The 15933-nt window shown below is 52.0% G+C and overlaps 1 protein-coding gene across 8 annotated transcripts in view; it reads right to left on the reverse strand.

The window, feature by feature from the left end:
• Positions 1–15933, reverse strand: part of NR1H3 (nuclear receptor subfamily 1 group H member 3) — a 20972-nt gene continuing 5039 nt past the window's right edge. For 2 of the 8 annotated variants that reach the window (XM_055281668.2, XM_055281666.2), the window contains exons 2-10: positions 10110–10189; positions 9390–9578; positions 8703–8969; positions 7953–8161; positions 7676–7855; positions 7384–7483; positions 1089–1202; positions 760–854; positions 4–565 (exon numbers count right to left, since the gene is read on the reverse strand). In XM_055281668.2, the coding sequence (XP_055137643.1) occupies positions 419–565; positions 760–854; positions 1089–1202; positions 7384–7483; positions 7676–7855; positions 7953–8161; positions 8703–8969; positions 9390–9578; positions 10110–10152 (1344 nt within the window). In that variant the 5' untranslated portion in view covers positions 10153–10189 and the 3' untranslated portion in view covers positions 4–418. Of the gene's footprint in view, positions 566–759; positions 855–1088; positions 1203–7383; positions 7484–7675; positions 7856–7952; positions 8162–8702; positions 8970–9389; positions 9584–10109; positions 10190–11239; positions 11454–15933 lie in introns of those variants that run through there. The other 6 variants (XM_055281672.2, XM_055281669.2, XM_055281665.2 and 3 more) reach the window with 5 other exon arrangements.

Raw genomic sequence — 15933 nt, forward strand, 5'->3', positions numbered from 1 at the left:
TATTCATTTTGATCTTCCTGTTCAAACAGTACCAGACCTATCAGTGAGGCGGCGCTGAGACATTTATGGCCATACCACAGAGTGACAGTGGAGAATTTTTCTTGGGGCCCTGTGGGAAAAACAGGAAGTGGCGGAGGCAGGATGGGCAGGCCCTGGGGAACCTTGTGCAGAGTGGCCCCCAGTCCCATCCGTTTGTGGGGTCAGCGTGGTCTTCAGACACAGCACAGTGTTAGCGAGGGCTCCACTGCTCAGAAGCCACAAAACTCCCAACCCTTTGACTCTCTTTTAATGCCACGGGAGGATCTCCTTGCCCAGCTCCCAGGAATGTTTGCCCTTCTCAGTCTGTTCCACTTCTAGGAGGCAGCCACCAGGCCTCAGCCATCCGGCCAAGAAAACGGAAAATATGGGGACAGAACAGTCATTCGTGCACATCCCAGATCTCAGAGAGCAGCGGTGGGAGCTTTTTGTCCTGCAGACGCAGTGCAAACACTTGCTCTGAGTGGACGCTGCTCAGGGTCCGGAGGCTCACCAGTTTCATTAGCATCCGTGGGAACATCAGTCGGTCCTGGGGAAAGGAGAGAGACAAGCACAGCTTTTGCCTGTCCCCAGGGAAGCGGGGCAAGGGTAGGGGAGTTGTGGGAGAGGTGAATTGTCTGCACACCATGCGGTCAGAGAGAAATTCTTGAAGGGAAAGTAGGTATGTCAGGGAATGGGCCTGTGTGTGGGAAGGAGGAAAAGGGGCACCATGGGGAGACTCACATGTGGATGGTGGATGGAGACATAGGCATGCAGGGCTTCCACATATGTGTGCTGCAGCCTCTCTACCTGGAGCTGGTCCTGCACGTTGGGCCGGTCTATAGGTCACCAAGAGAGTTGAGGAGCAGGTCTGGCCAGGGTCCAGTTCCATACCCCAAATTGCAACCAAAATATAGAGACATGCTCCAGCCAAGCTCTCTCATCCTAAAATAACACAGCAAATGCCTCCACCCTCCCAAGCCACCACCCCCCGCCGCCCCCCCATTCCTGTGGGGCCTGCAGCCCTCCTTGGTGCAGGTCTCTTGCTGTTTCCCGTTGCCCCTCCTCCACACCTGCAGAGAAGATGCTGATAGCAATGAGCAAAGCAAACTCGGCATCATTGAGTTGCAGCTCATTCATGGCCCTGGAGAACTCGAAGATGGGGTTGATGAATTCCACTTGCAACCCTGGGGAGGAAGAAGGGAGGCTGACGCATGCAGCAGGAGCAGCAGGAACTTTCTTCTCTCCTCACCTTAGGGAACTACTAGGGACTCACTAAGAAGTTTACTGGGGCCGGGCACCGTGGCTCACGCCTGTAATCCCAGCACTTTCGGAGGCTGAGGCGGGCGGATCACCTGAGGTCAAGAGTTCGAGAAGAGCCTGGCCAACAGGGCGAAACCCCGTCTGTACTAAAAACACAAAAACTAGCCAGGCGTGGTGGTGGCAGGTGCCTGTAATCCCAGCTACTTGGGAGGCTGAGGCAGGAGAATCGCTTGAACACGGGAGGCGGAGGTTGCAGTGACCCAAGATCGCACTACTGCACTCCAGCCTGGGCGACAGAGTGAGACTCCATCAAAAAAAAAAAAAAAAGTCTACAAGGCTTTGCTGTGTAACCTTGAGCAAATGTCTTAACCCCTCTAAGCCTCATCTGTGAAATGGGAATCATATCTGAACCCATCTCAGAAAATTGTTGGTATGGTTCAATGACGAAGTATGCAGAGCACTTAGCGCTGTGTCTGGCACACAAGAGGTGCTGAATTAAATAATAATTCTGGTATTCTTGTTTTTTTTCTTTGAGATAGGGACTTGTTCTGTCACCCAGACTGGAGTGCAGTGGCACAATCACAGCTCACTGCAGCCTCAACCTCCCGGACGCAAGCCATCCTCCCACTTCAGCCTCCCTAGTAGCTGGGACTACAGGTGCATACCATCACACCTAGCTAATTCTTATATTTTTTGTTGTGACAGGATTTCACCATGTTGCCCAGGCTGGTCTCGAACTCCTGGACTCAAGCAATCCACCCACCTCACCCTCCCAAAGTGCTGGGATTACAGGCACCAGACACCATCACCTGCCAATTCTGTCATGAAAATTATTGAGGGCTCCACATTTCTAGAAATAGAGGCAACTCTTATTTTTGTTTATAAAGAATCCTTTTTCAGCAGGGCACGGCAGTTCATGTCTGTAATCCCAGCACTTTGGGAGGCCGAGGCAGGGGGATCACCTGAGGTCAGGAGTTCGAGACCAGCCTGGGCAACATGGCAAAACCCCGTCTCTACTGAAAATACAAAAATTAGCTGGGCGTGGTGGTGCACTCCTGTAATTCCAGCTACTTAGGGGGCTGAGGCAGGAGAATTGCTTGAATCTGGAAGGCGGAGGTTGCAGTGAGCCAAGATCACGCCACTGCACTCCAGCCTGGATAACAGAGCGAAACTCCATCTCAAAAAAAGAAAAAAGAAAAAGAAAAAAGGCCGGATGTGGTGGCTTATCCCTGTAATCCCAGCACTTTAGGAGGCCGAGGCAGACGGATTGCCTGAGGTCAGGAGTTTGAGACCAGCCTGGGCAACACAGTGAAACCCGGTCTCTACTAAAAATACAAAAATCAACTGGGCGTGGTGGCGCACCTGTAGTCCCAGCTACTCAGGAGGCTGAGCAGGAGAATTGCTTGAACCTGGGAGGCGGAGGTTGCAGTGAGCCGAAATTGTTCTACTTGCACTCCAGCCTGGGCGACAGAGCAAGACTCTGGCTAAAAAAAAAAAAAAAAAAAAAAATCCTTTTTCAGCAGGGCACGGTGGCTCACACCTGTAGTCCCAGCTACTCAAGGAGGATCACCTGAGCCCAGAAGGTCGAGGCTGCATTGAGCCGTGATTGATCACACCACTGCATTCAGCCTGGGCGACAGAGTGAGACCCTGTTTCAAAGAAAAAAAAAAAGACTCATTTTTCACTGGCATTGGCCTTACTTATTTGAACACTAGAGATACATTTCATGTATCACATCCTCGAGGGAATATTGCAGTATGGGTGAGGATGTGGATTCTGGTGCCAGACTGCCTGGGGTTGAGTCCTGGCTCTACCACTTACAAGGCAGTGTGACCTTGTGTAAGCTATTTAACCTCTCTGGGCTTTGGTTTTCCCATCTGTAAAATGGGAATAATAATAGTACCTATCTCATAAATATGTGGCATATATGGTAACTACCACATAAGTGTTTGTAAAATAAATAATTTTTTTTTTTGAGACAGAGTCTTGCTCTGTTGCCAGGCTAGAGTGCAGTAGCATGATCTCGGCTCACTGCAAGCTCTGCCTCCCGGGTTCAAGTGATTCTCCTGCCTCAGCCTCTTGAGTAGCTGGGACTACTGGCGCATGTCACCACGCCCAGCTAATTGTATTTTTAGTAGAGACAGGATTTCACCATGTTGGCCAGGATGGTCTCGATCTCTTGACCTCGTGATCTGCCTGCCTCGGCCTCCCAAAGTACTGGGATTACAGGCATGAGCCACCGCGCCTGGCCAATAAATAATACGTTTTTCTTGGAAACAGTCTTCCTGCTGAGAAGACTAAAATGCAACAAAACATGAGCTAAAGTCATGATACCCAGAGAATATGTCTCTCATACACATTGTCAAAGTCTCTGCACCCTACACAGTTCCCCAGGCTTTGTCAGATTTCTTTTAGCAACCATCTGCTACACTTTTCCATTCAAGGCTTCTTGGTGAGTCACTTCCTGTACTTTCACCCTGATGTTTATCAAGTGTTGTGTGTTAGTCCATTTAATGGGCAGGCCCCATTTTCTTTTTCTTTTTTCTTTTTTTGAGATGGAGTCTTGCTCTGTCACCCAGGCTGAAGTGCAGTGGTATGAATGTGGCTCACTGCAGCCTCAACCACCTGGGCCCCAGTAATTCTCCTGCCTCAGCCCCCAAGTAGGTGGGACTACAGGCATGCACCACCATGCCAGGCTAATTTTTATATTTTTTTTGTAGAGACTGGGTTTCGCCATGTTGCCCAGGCTGGTCTCGAAATGGTCTCGAACTCCTGAGCTCAAGCAATCCACCCACCTCGGCCTCCCAAAGTGCTGGGATTACAGGCGTGTACCTGTCTCTACATGGTAAAACCCTGTCACCCAGGCTGGAGTGCAGTGATCTCGGCTCACTGCAACCTCAGCCTCCTGGGTTCAAGCGATTCTCCTGCCTCAGCCTCCCGAGTAGCTGGGACCACAGGTGTGCACCACCACACCCAGCTAATTTTTGTATTTTCAGTAGAGATGGGGTTTCACCATGTCAGCCAGGCTGGTCTCGAACTCCTGATCTCAGGTGATCCACCTGCCTCGGCCTCCCAAACTGCTGGGATTTCAGGTGTGAACCACCACGCCCGGCAGCAAGCTCCATTTTCTAAAGCATTTCTTGGTGAGGTTTTGAGCCCCAAAGTGTGGCAAACAGCCCCTTTATACAGAAATTAAGAGGAGGTTCTGTAGTTGGCTAATGCACCTGTGAGGGTCTGCTGCTGCTCACGGAATGAACACCTCAAATGTGCTCAGTCCATGTCACCAGTTACCTACTACATGCAGTAAACAGTAGAGGATAGAGAGGGGAGGAGACTTGACAGACAGCACTCCTGCTCCTTCTCCCCAAGGCCTCACTCATGAAATGAGAAATGAAAGGCAAGCGTGATTACTTCAAAACTGCTTGTATAAATAAAGCTATAAATAGGTGCAGATTCAGATAGCATGAGTCTACGAGTGCCAAAGGAATACAAAGATCTTAGAACTGGGCAGGGTTCCACAAGGAGGATATTCTGAAGGAGGGAAGAGCCATGGTTAAGAAGCTCTGAGATAATAACCATTGAGGAAAAAGTGGTTTGGAAGGGGGGGGCAGGGCTGGGCTTTAAAGCTGGATAAAGTCATTAAATCATCCCATTAGGTGTCAATACATCCAGGCAGCACACCGGTTACTATAGAAGGCAAAAGGTGCCAACATAGCCCTATTATGCCCTACAGCGAAGAGTGGCCTTCCTAGAAAGCTCACTGGGTGGGCCTGTGTTGGGAGAGCAAGAGGCATGTGAGCTGGCCTGAGTTATCAGAAACCAGGGAAGGCTTGATGACTGGCCTGGTCGCAGATCTACCAGCCCCGAGAATGGAGTCAGGGCATCAGCCATATTTTATAGCCCCACTCATCCAGCCGTTAAGCTACTTGGTTTCCTGCTGAAGCTCAATTCCAGCCCCTCCAAAACTCCCTCAGCCTCCTGTCCTTTCCCAGGCCAGTTCTCATGACACAAACATTATCAATAGTTGAATATGAAGAAACCCCTTCTGCGTAGCTCCCAAGCGAGCATCAGATAGAGAGCCGCAGGGTGAACTAATTTTTGGAGAACATACTTCAGATATAGGATGGGGATGGAAGCATTCGCTCTTATCGTACATCCCCTCTGGGCATGTTTCCCATGCCATGGTTCCGCTTCATCAGAAAGTGCAATTGAAAAAGAGTAGGGGGGGAGCCTGGGGCAGTGGCTCATGGCTGTAATCCCTCGGCTTTGGGAGGCCGAGGCGGGCGGATTGCCTGAGCTCAGGAGTTCAAGACCAGCCTGGGCAAAACAGTGAAACCCCGTCTCTACTAAAAATACAAAAGTTAGCTGAGCGTAGTGGCGCGTGCCTGTAGTCCCAGCTACTTGGGAGGCTAAGGCAGGGGAATCGCTTGAACCCAGGAGGCGGAAGTTGCAGTGAGCCAAGATCGCCACTGCACTTCAGCCTGGCAACAGAGTGAGACTCCATCTCAAAAAAAAAAAAAGAAAAGAAAAAGAGTAGGGGAGGCTGGGTGTGGTGGCACACGCCTGTAATCCCAGCACTTTGGGAGGCCGAGGCAGGTGGATCACCTGAGATCAGGAGTTCGAGACCATTTCGAGACCAGCCTGGGCAACATGGCGAAACCCAGTCTCTACAAAAAAAATATAAAAATTAGCCTGGCATGGTGGTGCATGCCTGTAGTCCCACCTACTTGGGGGCTGAGGCAGGAGAATTACTGGGGCCCAGGTGGTTGAGGCTGCAGTGAGCCACGTTCATACCACTGCACTTCAGCCTGCGTGACAGAGCAAGAACTTATCTCAAAAAAAAAAAAAAAAGTAGGGGAAATCAGCCCCCATGATCCCCAAAGAGCACATGTGAGGAAGATTTGTTCACTTTTTGACTACTAAAAAGTTCAGTGCAGTGAGTTTCAAACTTTTTTTTCAAGCTATAAAATCTGCAAGCAAAATACTATGTAGCAGTGCAATATATAATGCAGATTTAAATGGAGCTTCTTGTTTGGCTAAAGTAAAGGTGAAGGACATTCCTGTGCCTCCCTGTTTCTCCTCCAAGGTGCCATTCCATATATCTCTCAGGTTCCTTGGAATACAGTTTGAAAACCACTGACCTAAAGCAACAGAGGACAGGGGTCTATCTGGAGCAGCTGAGAGAAGCCTATCAGCATTCCAGTTTTCCATCTTCAAAAAACAAGCGGAGCCTTCCCTTACCAGCCACCCAAACATTGGGCCTGTGGCTCTGTAGTCACTATGGGTCTCTGACAAAAAGCACCAGTCCTGGCCAGGTTCAGTGGCTCATGCCTGTAATCCCAGCATTTTGGGAGGCTGAGGCACATGGATCACTTAGGGTCAGGAGTTCAAGACCAGCCTGGTCAACATGGTAAAACCCTGTCTCTACTAAAAATACAAAAATTAGCTGGGCATGGTGGTGCATCTAATCCCAGCTACTTGAGAAGCTGAGGCAGGAGAATTGCTTGAACCCGGGAGGTGGAGGTTGTAGTGAGCCAGGATCACGCCACTGCACTCCTGCTTGGGTGACAGAGCAAACTCTGTCTAAAAAAAAAAAAAATGAAACAAACAAAAAAAAAGTCCTTGGCTGGGCATGGTGGGTGGCGCACGCCTGTAATCCCAGCACTTTGGGAGTCAGAGGCAGCAGGATCACTTGAGGCCAGGAGGTTGGGACCAGCCTGGGCAACATAGTGAGACTCCATCTCAATTTTTTTTTTTTTTTTGGTCGCCCAGGCTGGAGTGCAGTGGTGCGATCTCGGCTCACTGCAACCTCAGTCTCCCAGATTCAAGCGATTCTCCTGCCTTAGTCTCCCAAGTAGCTGGGGCTACAGGCGCGTGCTACCATGCCTGACTAATTTTTTAGATTTTTAGTAGAGACAGGGTTTCACCGTGTTAGCCAGGATGGTCTCGATCTACTGACCCGGTGATCTGCCCACCTCGGCCTCCCAAAGTGCTGGGATTACAGGCATGAGCCACCGCGCCTGGCCCTCAATTTTTAAAACTAAAAAATAAAAAAAGAGGCATCTGTCCATCCAACCCCAATCCCTGTGTGATCTCAGTTCTCACCTGCTTTGGCAAAGTCTTCCCGGTTATAACTGAAATCCTTGAGGAAGGTGATACTCTCACTCCCAGGGTTGTACCTCCGAGATGTCTCCAGAAGCATCACCTGCACACAAGCAGCAAACCTCAAACGGGGACTAGGAGGGCTGGTCTTGGAGCATGGCCCCTTCCAGGGAGGCCGATTCCCCTCATCCCTGCTTCCCAGCAGATTTAGCTCTCCCAGCTCGATGTCTGGAGGCCCCTCCCACAGATAATCCCACTCTGCTTCTCCCTTCGTCCCTTGCCCTTCTCCAGCCACCTCGATCGCAGAGGTCTTCAGCAGGGCAATCTGGTCCTCCCGGCTGAGCTGCAGGAAGCCGGGTAGCTGTTTAGCAAAGTCAACTATCTCCTGCACAGAGACGATGGCCAGCTCAGTGAAGTGGGCAAAGCGCTGCTGACGGGCCTCCCGGCTATGGGGATCTGGTGCCATGGGCCAAGGCTACCCAGGAAGGAAAAGGCAAAGCGCTTTGAGTCGGACATCAAGAAGCCCACTGGTGATTTGGGCGCAGCCGCCTCTCCCCAGGCGTGTCAAGTACCGTGACTCGAAGCCGGTCAGAAAAGGAGCGCCGATTACACTGTTGCTGGGCAGCGACCAGCTTCTCAATCATGCCCAGTTGCTCCGGGCTGAGCTGGGGCAGGATTTGGGGGGGTGAGGAAGCCCTGGGGGGCAGGGATGTGGCATGAGCCTGTTCCTCCTCTTGCCGCTTCAGTTTCTTCAGGCGGATCTGTTCTTCTGACAGGACACCTAAGGACAGGGCCGAATATGAGGAAGGGAGCAGATGGGGAGACAGGAAGCAAGGATGGGGCAAAGGGGGTGGTTTGGGGCTCCAGAAGAGCAGACAGCACTGGGTAAAGGCAAGAAGATTTTTTTTTTTTTTTGAAACAGAGTCTCACACTCACTCAGGCTGGAGTGCAGTGGCGTGATCTTTGCTCACCGCAACCTCCACCTCCTGGGTTCAAGTGATTCTCCTGCCTCAGCCTCCTGAGTAGCTGGGATTACAGGCGCTCACCAACACGCCTGGCTAATTTTTGTATTTTTAGTAGAGTCGGGGTTTCACTATGTTGGCCAGGCTGGTCTCAGACTTCTGACCTCAGGTGATCCACCCGCTTCTGTCTCCCAAAGTGCTGGGATTACAGGCAGGAGCCACCGTGTCCAGTCAAGAAAGATATTGTAATCCATACTTAGGGATCAGTTAGCCCCTGCAAGTTCAGGCACCTGTCCTGGGTCACACCCTGGCCCCCTCTTTCCCCTCAGCCTCTTCCCCACTCCAGCCCCAGAAACTCACACTCCTCCCGCATGCCAGCCTGGCGGCATTTGCGAAGCCGACACTCCTGGCACTTGCGACGCATGTAGGTGTCCATGGGGCAGTGGCCGCCGCTGTGGCAGACATAGCGCGCTCCCTTGATGACGCTGCGGCGGAAGAATCCCTTGCAGCCCTCGCAGCTCAGAACGTTGTAGTGGAAGCCGGAGGCCTTGTCCCCACACACGCTGCATAGCTCGTTCCCCAGCATTTTGGGGGCTGGCCCCTTTTTCCGCTTTTGTGGACGGATCTCTGGATACAGGAAAGTGCTTCAATGCTCTCCCCCGAGGAAAAACTTCATGTTCTCCCTGACTCAGCCACTGCCCTGGGCACTCAGTGACCTCCATTCCCTTCATTATACAAACTCCAGTCTCTCTTTTATGAGAAGAGTAGCCCTCACTTGCCAAGTGCCATTATGTTCTAGGTACTGTAAGAGCCTTTTATATGCACTGATCCTTAGAACAACCATAATTTTTAACAAGGAAAGTGAGGCTCAGAAAGGCCTAAAGTAGAGACAAAATTCACACTTAGATCAGTCAGATTTAGTTAGCTCTAAAGCCTTTGAACTTAACCATGAGATTATATATAAAGTAAAAACCCCCAAGGAACTTCTTCCAGATCCAGGACCTGGAATCTGGACCCCTACCTCCTCCAAACCCAGAAGCTCCTCACCTGTGGGTTCTGAAGGGGGCTCTGCCCTGGTGAGCAGGGCTGTGGGTTCTGCAGCCTCCAGCCCCACCCCTGCAGCGCCCCCGGCAGAGTGGGGCATCTTGGCTTCCTCTCTGAGGATGCAGCTGCTGCCTCCCTGGGCCTGGCTGCTTGCATCCTGTGTGCCTGGCTTCCACAGCTCCACTGCAGTGTCTGAGCTCCAAAAGAGAGGCACAAGGGGGTCTCAGGCCCCATCCCGGCTCCACGGCCCAGCGTCCTAGCTGGGAAACTGCAAACTTATCCCCACCCTTAGAGGGCAGCAAAGTCCCAGCTCAGGCTTTAGGACCCTAGAGTCTGTGTGGGCTCTAGCTAGGACTAGTCACTTGTAGCTTCTTACATCTCAAGACCTTAAATGAAGATGTTAACCCTTGTCCCTTTGGGGGGCTGGAGTGTATGCATTTCAGAGATCAGATAAAACTCTTCAAAGCCAGAGCAGGGTAAGCAGTCAGCTGGCCAACTCTCCAGCAGCAAATCCAGACTGGGGAGGACGGGGCGGGTGCCTGCAAGGGCCAGGCACTGGAACCAGGGGAGAGGTGACCTGGGCGGGAGGCAAGCACGACTAAGAACGGCTCTGGACTGCTCCCTGGAGGAAGGAAGAAGTCAGGTAATGAAGGAGGCCGATTCCTACAGGAGGCGTGGAGCCTGCGGTCTGGGCTTAGGGGAGAGGGCTGGAATGAAGCTTACCAGGAGAAATGTCAGGCACAGGGGCCCCCAGCCACAAGGACATCTCTTCCTGGAGCCCTGGTCATTACCAAGGCACTGTCCTGCAGGAAGGACCCAAGTTATACTCTTCCAGAACTGGGCTCCTTTCTGGCCTCAGCTCCCTTCTCCACCTGATCCTCCCTTTTATCAATATCAACAATATCAGCTAACATTTACTTGCCAAATATTAGCCTGTACTAAGGCTTTATTATATTACTATTATGTTTTTTAGAGACAGGGTCTCCCTATGTTGCCCAGGCTGGTCTAGGAACTCCTGGGCTCAAGTGATCCTCCCACCTGGGCCTCCCAAAGTGTGGGGATTATTGGAGTATGCCACTGCACCCAGCCTGTTATAAGGCTTTATGTGCTTTCCTCATAATATCCCTCTGAGGTCAAGACTATTAATTTTTTTTTTGAGATGGGGTCTCTCTATGTTGCCCAGGCTGGAACTCAGTGCTATTCACAGGTGCAATAATAGGACACTATCGCCTCAAACTACTGGGCTCAAGCAATCAGCTTTCAGCTTCCTGAGTACCTGAGATTATAGGCGCACGCTACTGCTCCCGGCTCAGGACTATTCTTAAACTCATTTTACAGATAAGCAAACTGAGGTTCAAAGAGATTAAGTAACTATGGTCACACAGTTAGGCGGCGGTAGAGTCAAGACTCCAACCCTCCTCTGACTCCAAAGTCTGGGCTCCCAGCCACCGTGCTGGCCTTTCTCCCCCAAAGTCCCCTCCAGGCCAGTGGGGACTGTTTGGGTACATCTACCCTGCTTCTCTCGGGCCCCTTCCCCCTCACTCCAACACTGAGGACAGCTCACTCCACCCAGTGAAACACACTGCTTACTAGAGAACCTCGCTCGTGCCACTTTCCAGGGTCCTAGCACAAACCTGTCTCCAAGAATCTCCCCAATTCACATAGAGGACCTCCTCCCCCGAGCCCCTCAGGAGTTATTCTGGGACCCAGAGTCCTGTTCCTGTCCCAAGCTTCCATCACCATCACCCCTCACTTCTCCCCAGAAACCCCCTTCTCAGATCCTTAGGACATTCCCCGACCCCACCCCAGATACACACACAGAGCCCCAGGCCACTGCTAAGGAGCAGACCCACCAAATCCCCAGGCCACCAGACTTCCTGGGTGGGCAGTCTCTGGAGCCCCCTTGCTGGTAGAAGAGGATGGTGCAATTCCCTGTCCAGAGGTCTCGGTGGCCAGCCGGTGAGCTGGAGCTGAGCACAAGCGGGACCTGCAGCCCCAGGGAAGCAGCAATTTGGGGAAAGGCTGAGGGGAGGGACTGCCGAGGGGTCAGGCCACCCCTCCTTCCTGCCTGGCGACCACAGCCCTCCCCTCCTCACCCCCGCCCACAGGGCAGCTTCTCCACCAGGCTGGCTCCTCCCCAGCCGGCCACCCCCCTCTCCCGCCACTCCCACCCCCCTACTCCCGGCCAAAACAGTGGCATTTCCCTGCAGACCGGCCAAGTTCCATGTCTCTCCCCTTCCTCTCCTTACCCAGCGCTCTTAGCAGCTCTTGCAAAAGGACTGCCTCCCAGGAACCCCCACCCCAATCCCAGCAGCCTCCAGAATCAGTGTTCCCTCCCCTCCATAGGCACCTCGTGGAGCAAAGGTCCCAGCACGGCCCGGAATTGCGACACTGAGCCCCAGCCGGCTTTCCCAGCCTCCCTCCTCCTCCCTTGCCTCTGGGAAGAGGCCAAGAAGCTCTCCCTACTAGCCCCAGGCCTCAGCCAGGCTGGTAGAAATCCAGGGGTGGAGAAAGGCAGGTGCAGTGCCTTCCAGGGAGTTTCTGAAAGTGGGTGCCCTGCAGGGGCCACAGATAAGAGAGGAGGCCAGGAGAGCCTTTGATAGGAAATCTGCTATGAGCAACGGCAGGCCTGGGATAGGGGTGGAGGTGGCAGAAGGAAGGCAGGCAACTCAGGTGGCAGCCCAGGATGGACCTGGGAAGGTATGCGGGTTGCCTCTTCTGGGGAACAACCCCATCTGAAGTGATGGCAGGCTCCAACCAGCAGCTACTGAGACTATAGTCATTCTTCCCACTCTGCTGCCTAGGGTGTGAAATCCATCCCTGAAAGTAGACATCGTATTTTATTGATTTCATCTCCCCCAACACCCTTGAAACAGGGCTGGCGCAGATGTGGCAACAGAGTAGGTACTGTGTTCCTATTTGTTGAATGAATAACAAGAAAAATATTATTCTCGGCCAGGCACGGTGGCTCACACCTGTAATCCCAGCACTTTGGGAGGCTGAGGCAGGCAGATCACGAGGTCAGGAGATCAAGACCATCCTGGCTAACATGGTGAAACCCATCTCTCCTAAAAATACAAAAAATTAGCCGGGCATGGTGGCAGGCGCCTGTAGTCCCAGCTACTCGGGAGGCTGAGGCAGGAGAATGGCGTGAACCCAGGAGGCGGAGCTTGCAGTGACCCGAGATCGCGCCACTGCACTCCTGCCTGAGCGACAGAGTGAGACTCTGTCTCAAAAAAAAAAAAAAGAAAAATATTATTCTTGTCTATCCCATACTTGTTAGCCCTAGTCAATTTTTTTTTATTATTCTTTTTCTTTTTTTTTTTTTACCTTTTTTGAGGTGGGGTCTCACTATGTTGCCCAGGCTGGCTTCACACTCCAGGGCTCAAGCCATCCTCCCACGTCAGCCTTCCAAAGTGCTAGGATTACAGGCACACACCATCACAACTGCTGCAGTCAATTTCAACTCAGCATGTTGATTTAGCGTTCAGACTCTGGGCTCAGATTTTGGGTTCAAACCCTAAACCTCTTATTACCTATGTGATCCTGATTGAGCAATTTACTTAATGTCTCTGAATCTGTTTCCCTATCTTTAAAATAAGAATAGTCGAGCCAGCAATGGTGTGTTGAAAAATAAATAGACCGGTCGTGGTGGCTCACGCCTGTAATCCCAGCACTTTGGGAGGCCTAGGCCTAGTGACCTCCCATCACTTGAGGTCAGGAGTTCGAGACCAGCCTGGCCAACATGGTGAAACCCCGTCTCTATTAAAAATACAAAAGTTAGCCAGGCATGGTGATGCGGGTCTGTAATCCCAGCTACTTGGGAGGCTGAGGGAGGAGAATCACTTGAACCTGGGAGGTTGCAGTGAGCCGAGATTGTGCCACTGCGCTCCAGCCTGGGTGCAGAGTAAGACTCCATCTCAAAAAAAAAAAAAGGAAAGAAAGATAAATAAAATAGGAATAATAGTAATTTTTACCACACAAGGTTGTTGTGAGATTGAAACTACAGATCATGCTGGACGTGGTGGCTCATGCCTGTAATCCCAGCAGCTTGGGAGGCCAAGGCAGATGGATCACTTGAGGTCAGGAGTGCCAGACCAGCCTAGCCAACATGGTGAAACCCCATCGCTACTAAAAATACAAAAATGTAGCCAGGTGTGATGGTGCATGCCTGTAATCCCAGCTACTTGGGAGGCTGAGGCAGGAGAATCGCTTGAACCCAGCAGGCGGAGGTTGCAATGACCTGAGATCGTGCCATTGCACTCCAGCCCGGGCAACAACAGCAAAACCCCAAAAAAAAAAGAAGAAAGAAAGAAACAGAGAGAGAGAGAGAGAGAGAAAGAAAGAAAAAGAAAGAAAGAAGAAAGAGAAAGGAGAAAGAAAGAAAGAACAGATTCTATCACAATGTGTGGCACATAGTAAGTGTTGGAGAAATGGCACGAGTTATCATCACCCTCCCAGTTCTTTCAGCTGTGGGTCTGCCCATTGCTTTAACTTGGTGGATTCTGAATTTGTACTTGTTTCCATACACAACACAAACCCTTCACTATCTTTTCTGGTCCTTAGAGCGGCCCTGGGAGGAAAGGAGGGTAAGTAACCAGAGCTCCATTTGACAGAGAATACTGAAACTCATGTGAGGGCCTTTTCCAAGACCACACAGTTAGTGACCGGGCTGGGATCAGAACCCAGATGTCCTCACTCCAGTCCCTTTGCCGTGTCAGAGTCCAGGACAATCTTGTCTTGTTGTGTCTTGGGCCACTGAAGTGCTGGAATGGAAGCAGCCAGGGCTGGTGGGCTACAGACAGGGGAGAGGCTGAGAACCCTGCAGATGCTCCAGTCCAGATGTGGGAGGCGAGGAGCTGAGGTTACTGCTGGTCATTCACCCCCTGCCCCATTCCCAGCTTCCTGCTCACGGACTCTTCCTGTTTTGCTATGAACTCCAGTTCCCATGGGCCCCACATTAAAGCATAGAAGGATGGGGGCCAGGGCAGGCAGCCAAAGAGACCGAAACAGATGAACAGGGCACCAGGGAAGAGAACAGAGGAAACAGGGAAAGAGTGGACAGGGGGTGTGGATGGGACAGAAGGAACCAGATGAGAAAAAGATGAAGGCTGAGACAGAAGAGCAGCCTGGTGAAAGACGAGAGGAAGCACAGGGTGGGACAGGGGGAACAGGCGGGGGCTGGGGAGCGGAGTGTGAGAAGACAGCAGGCTGGGTGCTGTTGCAAAATCTGCCCATGTATTCATTTTCACATTTCAGAAAAGCCCCTGTGACACCCCCATCTTAGACTTCTGCCTCCAGCTTTTGCTTTTGTTCCCCCTCATCACAAGGTCATCCCCTCCCAAGGCCCCCACCCTGGTCTGGGTATCTCTGAGTCACAAGCACAAGGCTCTCCATTCCTCTCGTGTGTGTCCCTCCCTGATTTTCACAAGGCCCCAGCTGTTCTGGAAAAGCAGAAACCAGGGACTCTAGTCACTGACAGACTGGCGCTATTCTGTCCCAGCACCCACATCACCAGTCCGGCTCCCTCCTCTACCTCCCTGCTCCCAGAAGCTCCAGCCTAGCAGGGCAGAGATGTCCCTGAGATGCCTGGTTTCAAGAAACTCAGGGCTCAATGGTCTGGGGCCCAGTGCCCTATCTTCTGGGAGCTGGGAGAAGCCTCTTTCATCCACTTTGTTCTTCAACTCCCTCCCCTGACACCTAGTCTCCCCACAGGTGGCTTCCCAGGACCCAGAACCACACATAAGCCCCATCTTGCGGGGCCGGGGGCGGGGGCAGGCTAGGGCCAACTGCTGAAAAGGTAGGTCTGGGACCAACTCCCCCAAGCCAGGGAGTTGGCCTCAGCCTCATCTCCTGTGTAGGAGGAATTATAACTAGGACTTCAACTGCCAGAGCTGTCCTATCAGGTTACAGCTCAGAAACCCCAACCCTCATCCCTACAAAGAGGGAAAAGGAGAGGAAAATGGGAGAAGACCAAAACCTGTTGGCAGTATTTCCATGGAGTTTCTGGAGACCAACCACAGAGACTTGCTTCAAGCCAGGGCAAGCAGTGAAGTGATCAGCAGCTGGAATCACGTTCCCACTTTGCCAGCCCCACCCCCGTGCCACAGTCCCACCAGCCCGCAGTTGTTAGGTCCAAAGTCCCCCAGTCCCATGGGCCTCTTCTATGTTTCCTTGGCTCCTGCAGGAGGCAATGTCTCTGGGAACACACTCGGGGATCTACCAAGTCACATATCTGGCCCCCTAGAACCTCCACAGGTTTCTTCTCACAGCAAGGAGAAACTTGAAGCAGAAACAGGGGCATTCATCAGCCACGGTCACAGGTAGTAGTGGCTAACTCCCCCAAAAGTACTCATTCCCATGAAGCAGGCCACAGGGTAAGGTCTGCAGGGATGGACCAGGGCAACTGCTTCTTCTTCCCTCCTTCACCGTTCTGGAAGGGTGGAAAGTGTGGGGATCATCTTGCAGACCATTGTGTATCTACTCAAGTGACTTCCGCCCAACCTTCCAATCACAACATAGAGAATAATCCAGAAACCTGGATTCC

This window comes from Symphalangus syndactylus, chromosome 6 (genome assembly GCF_028878055.3).
Source record: "Symphalangus syndactylus isolate Jambi chromosome 6, NHGRI_mSymSyn1-v2.1_pri, whole genome shotgun sequence".
Lineage (NCBI taxonomy): Eukaryota > Metazoa > Chordata > Mammalia > Primates > Hylobatidae > Symphalangus > Symphalangus syndactylus.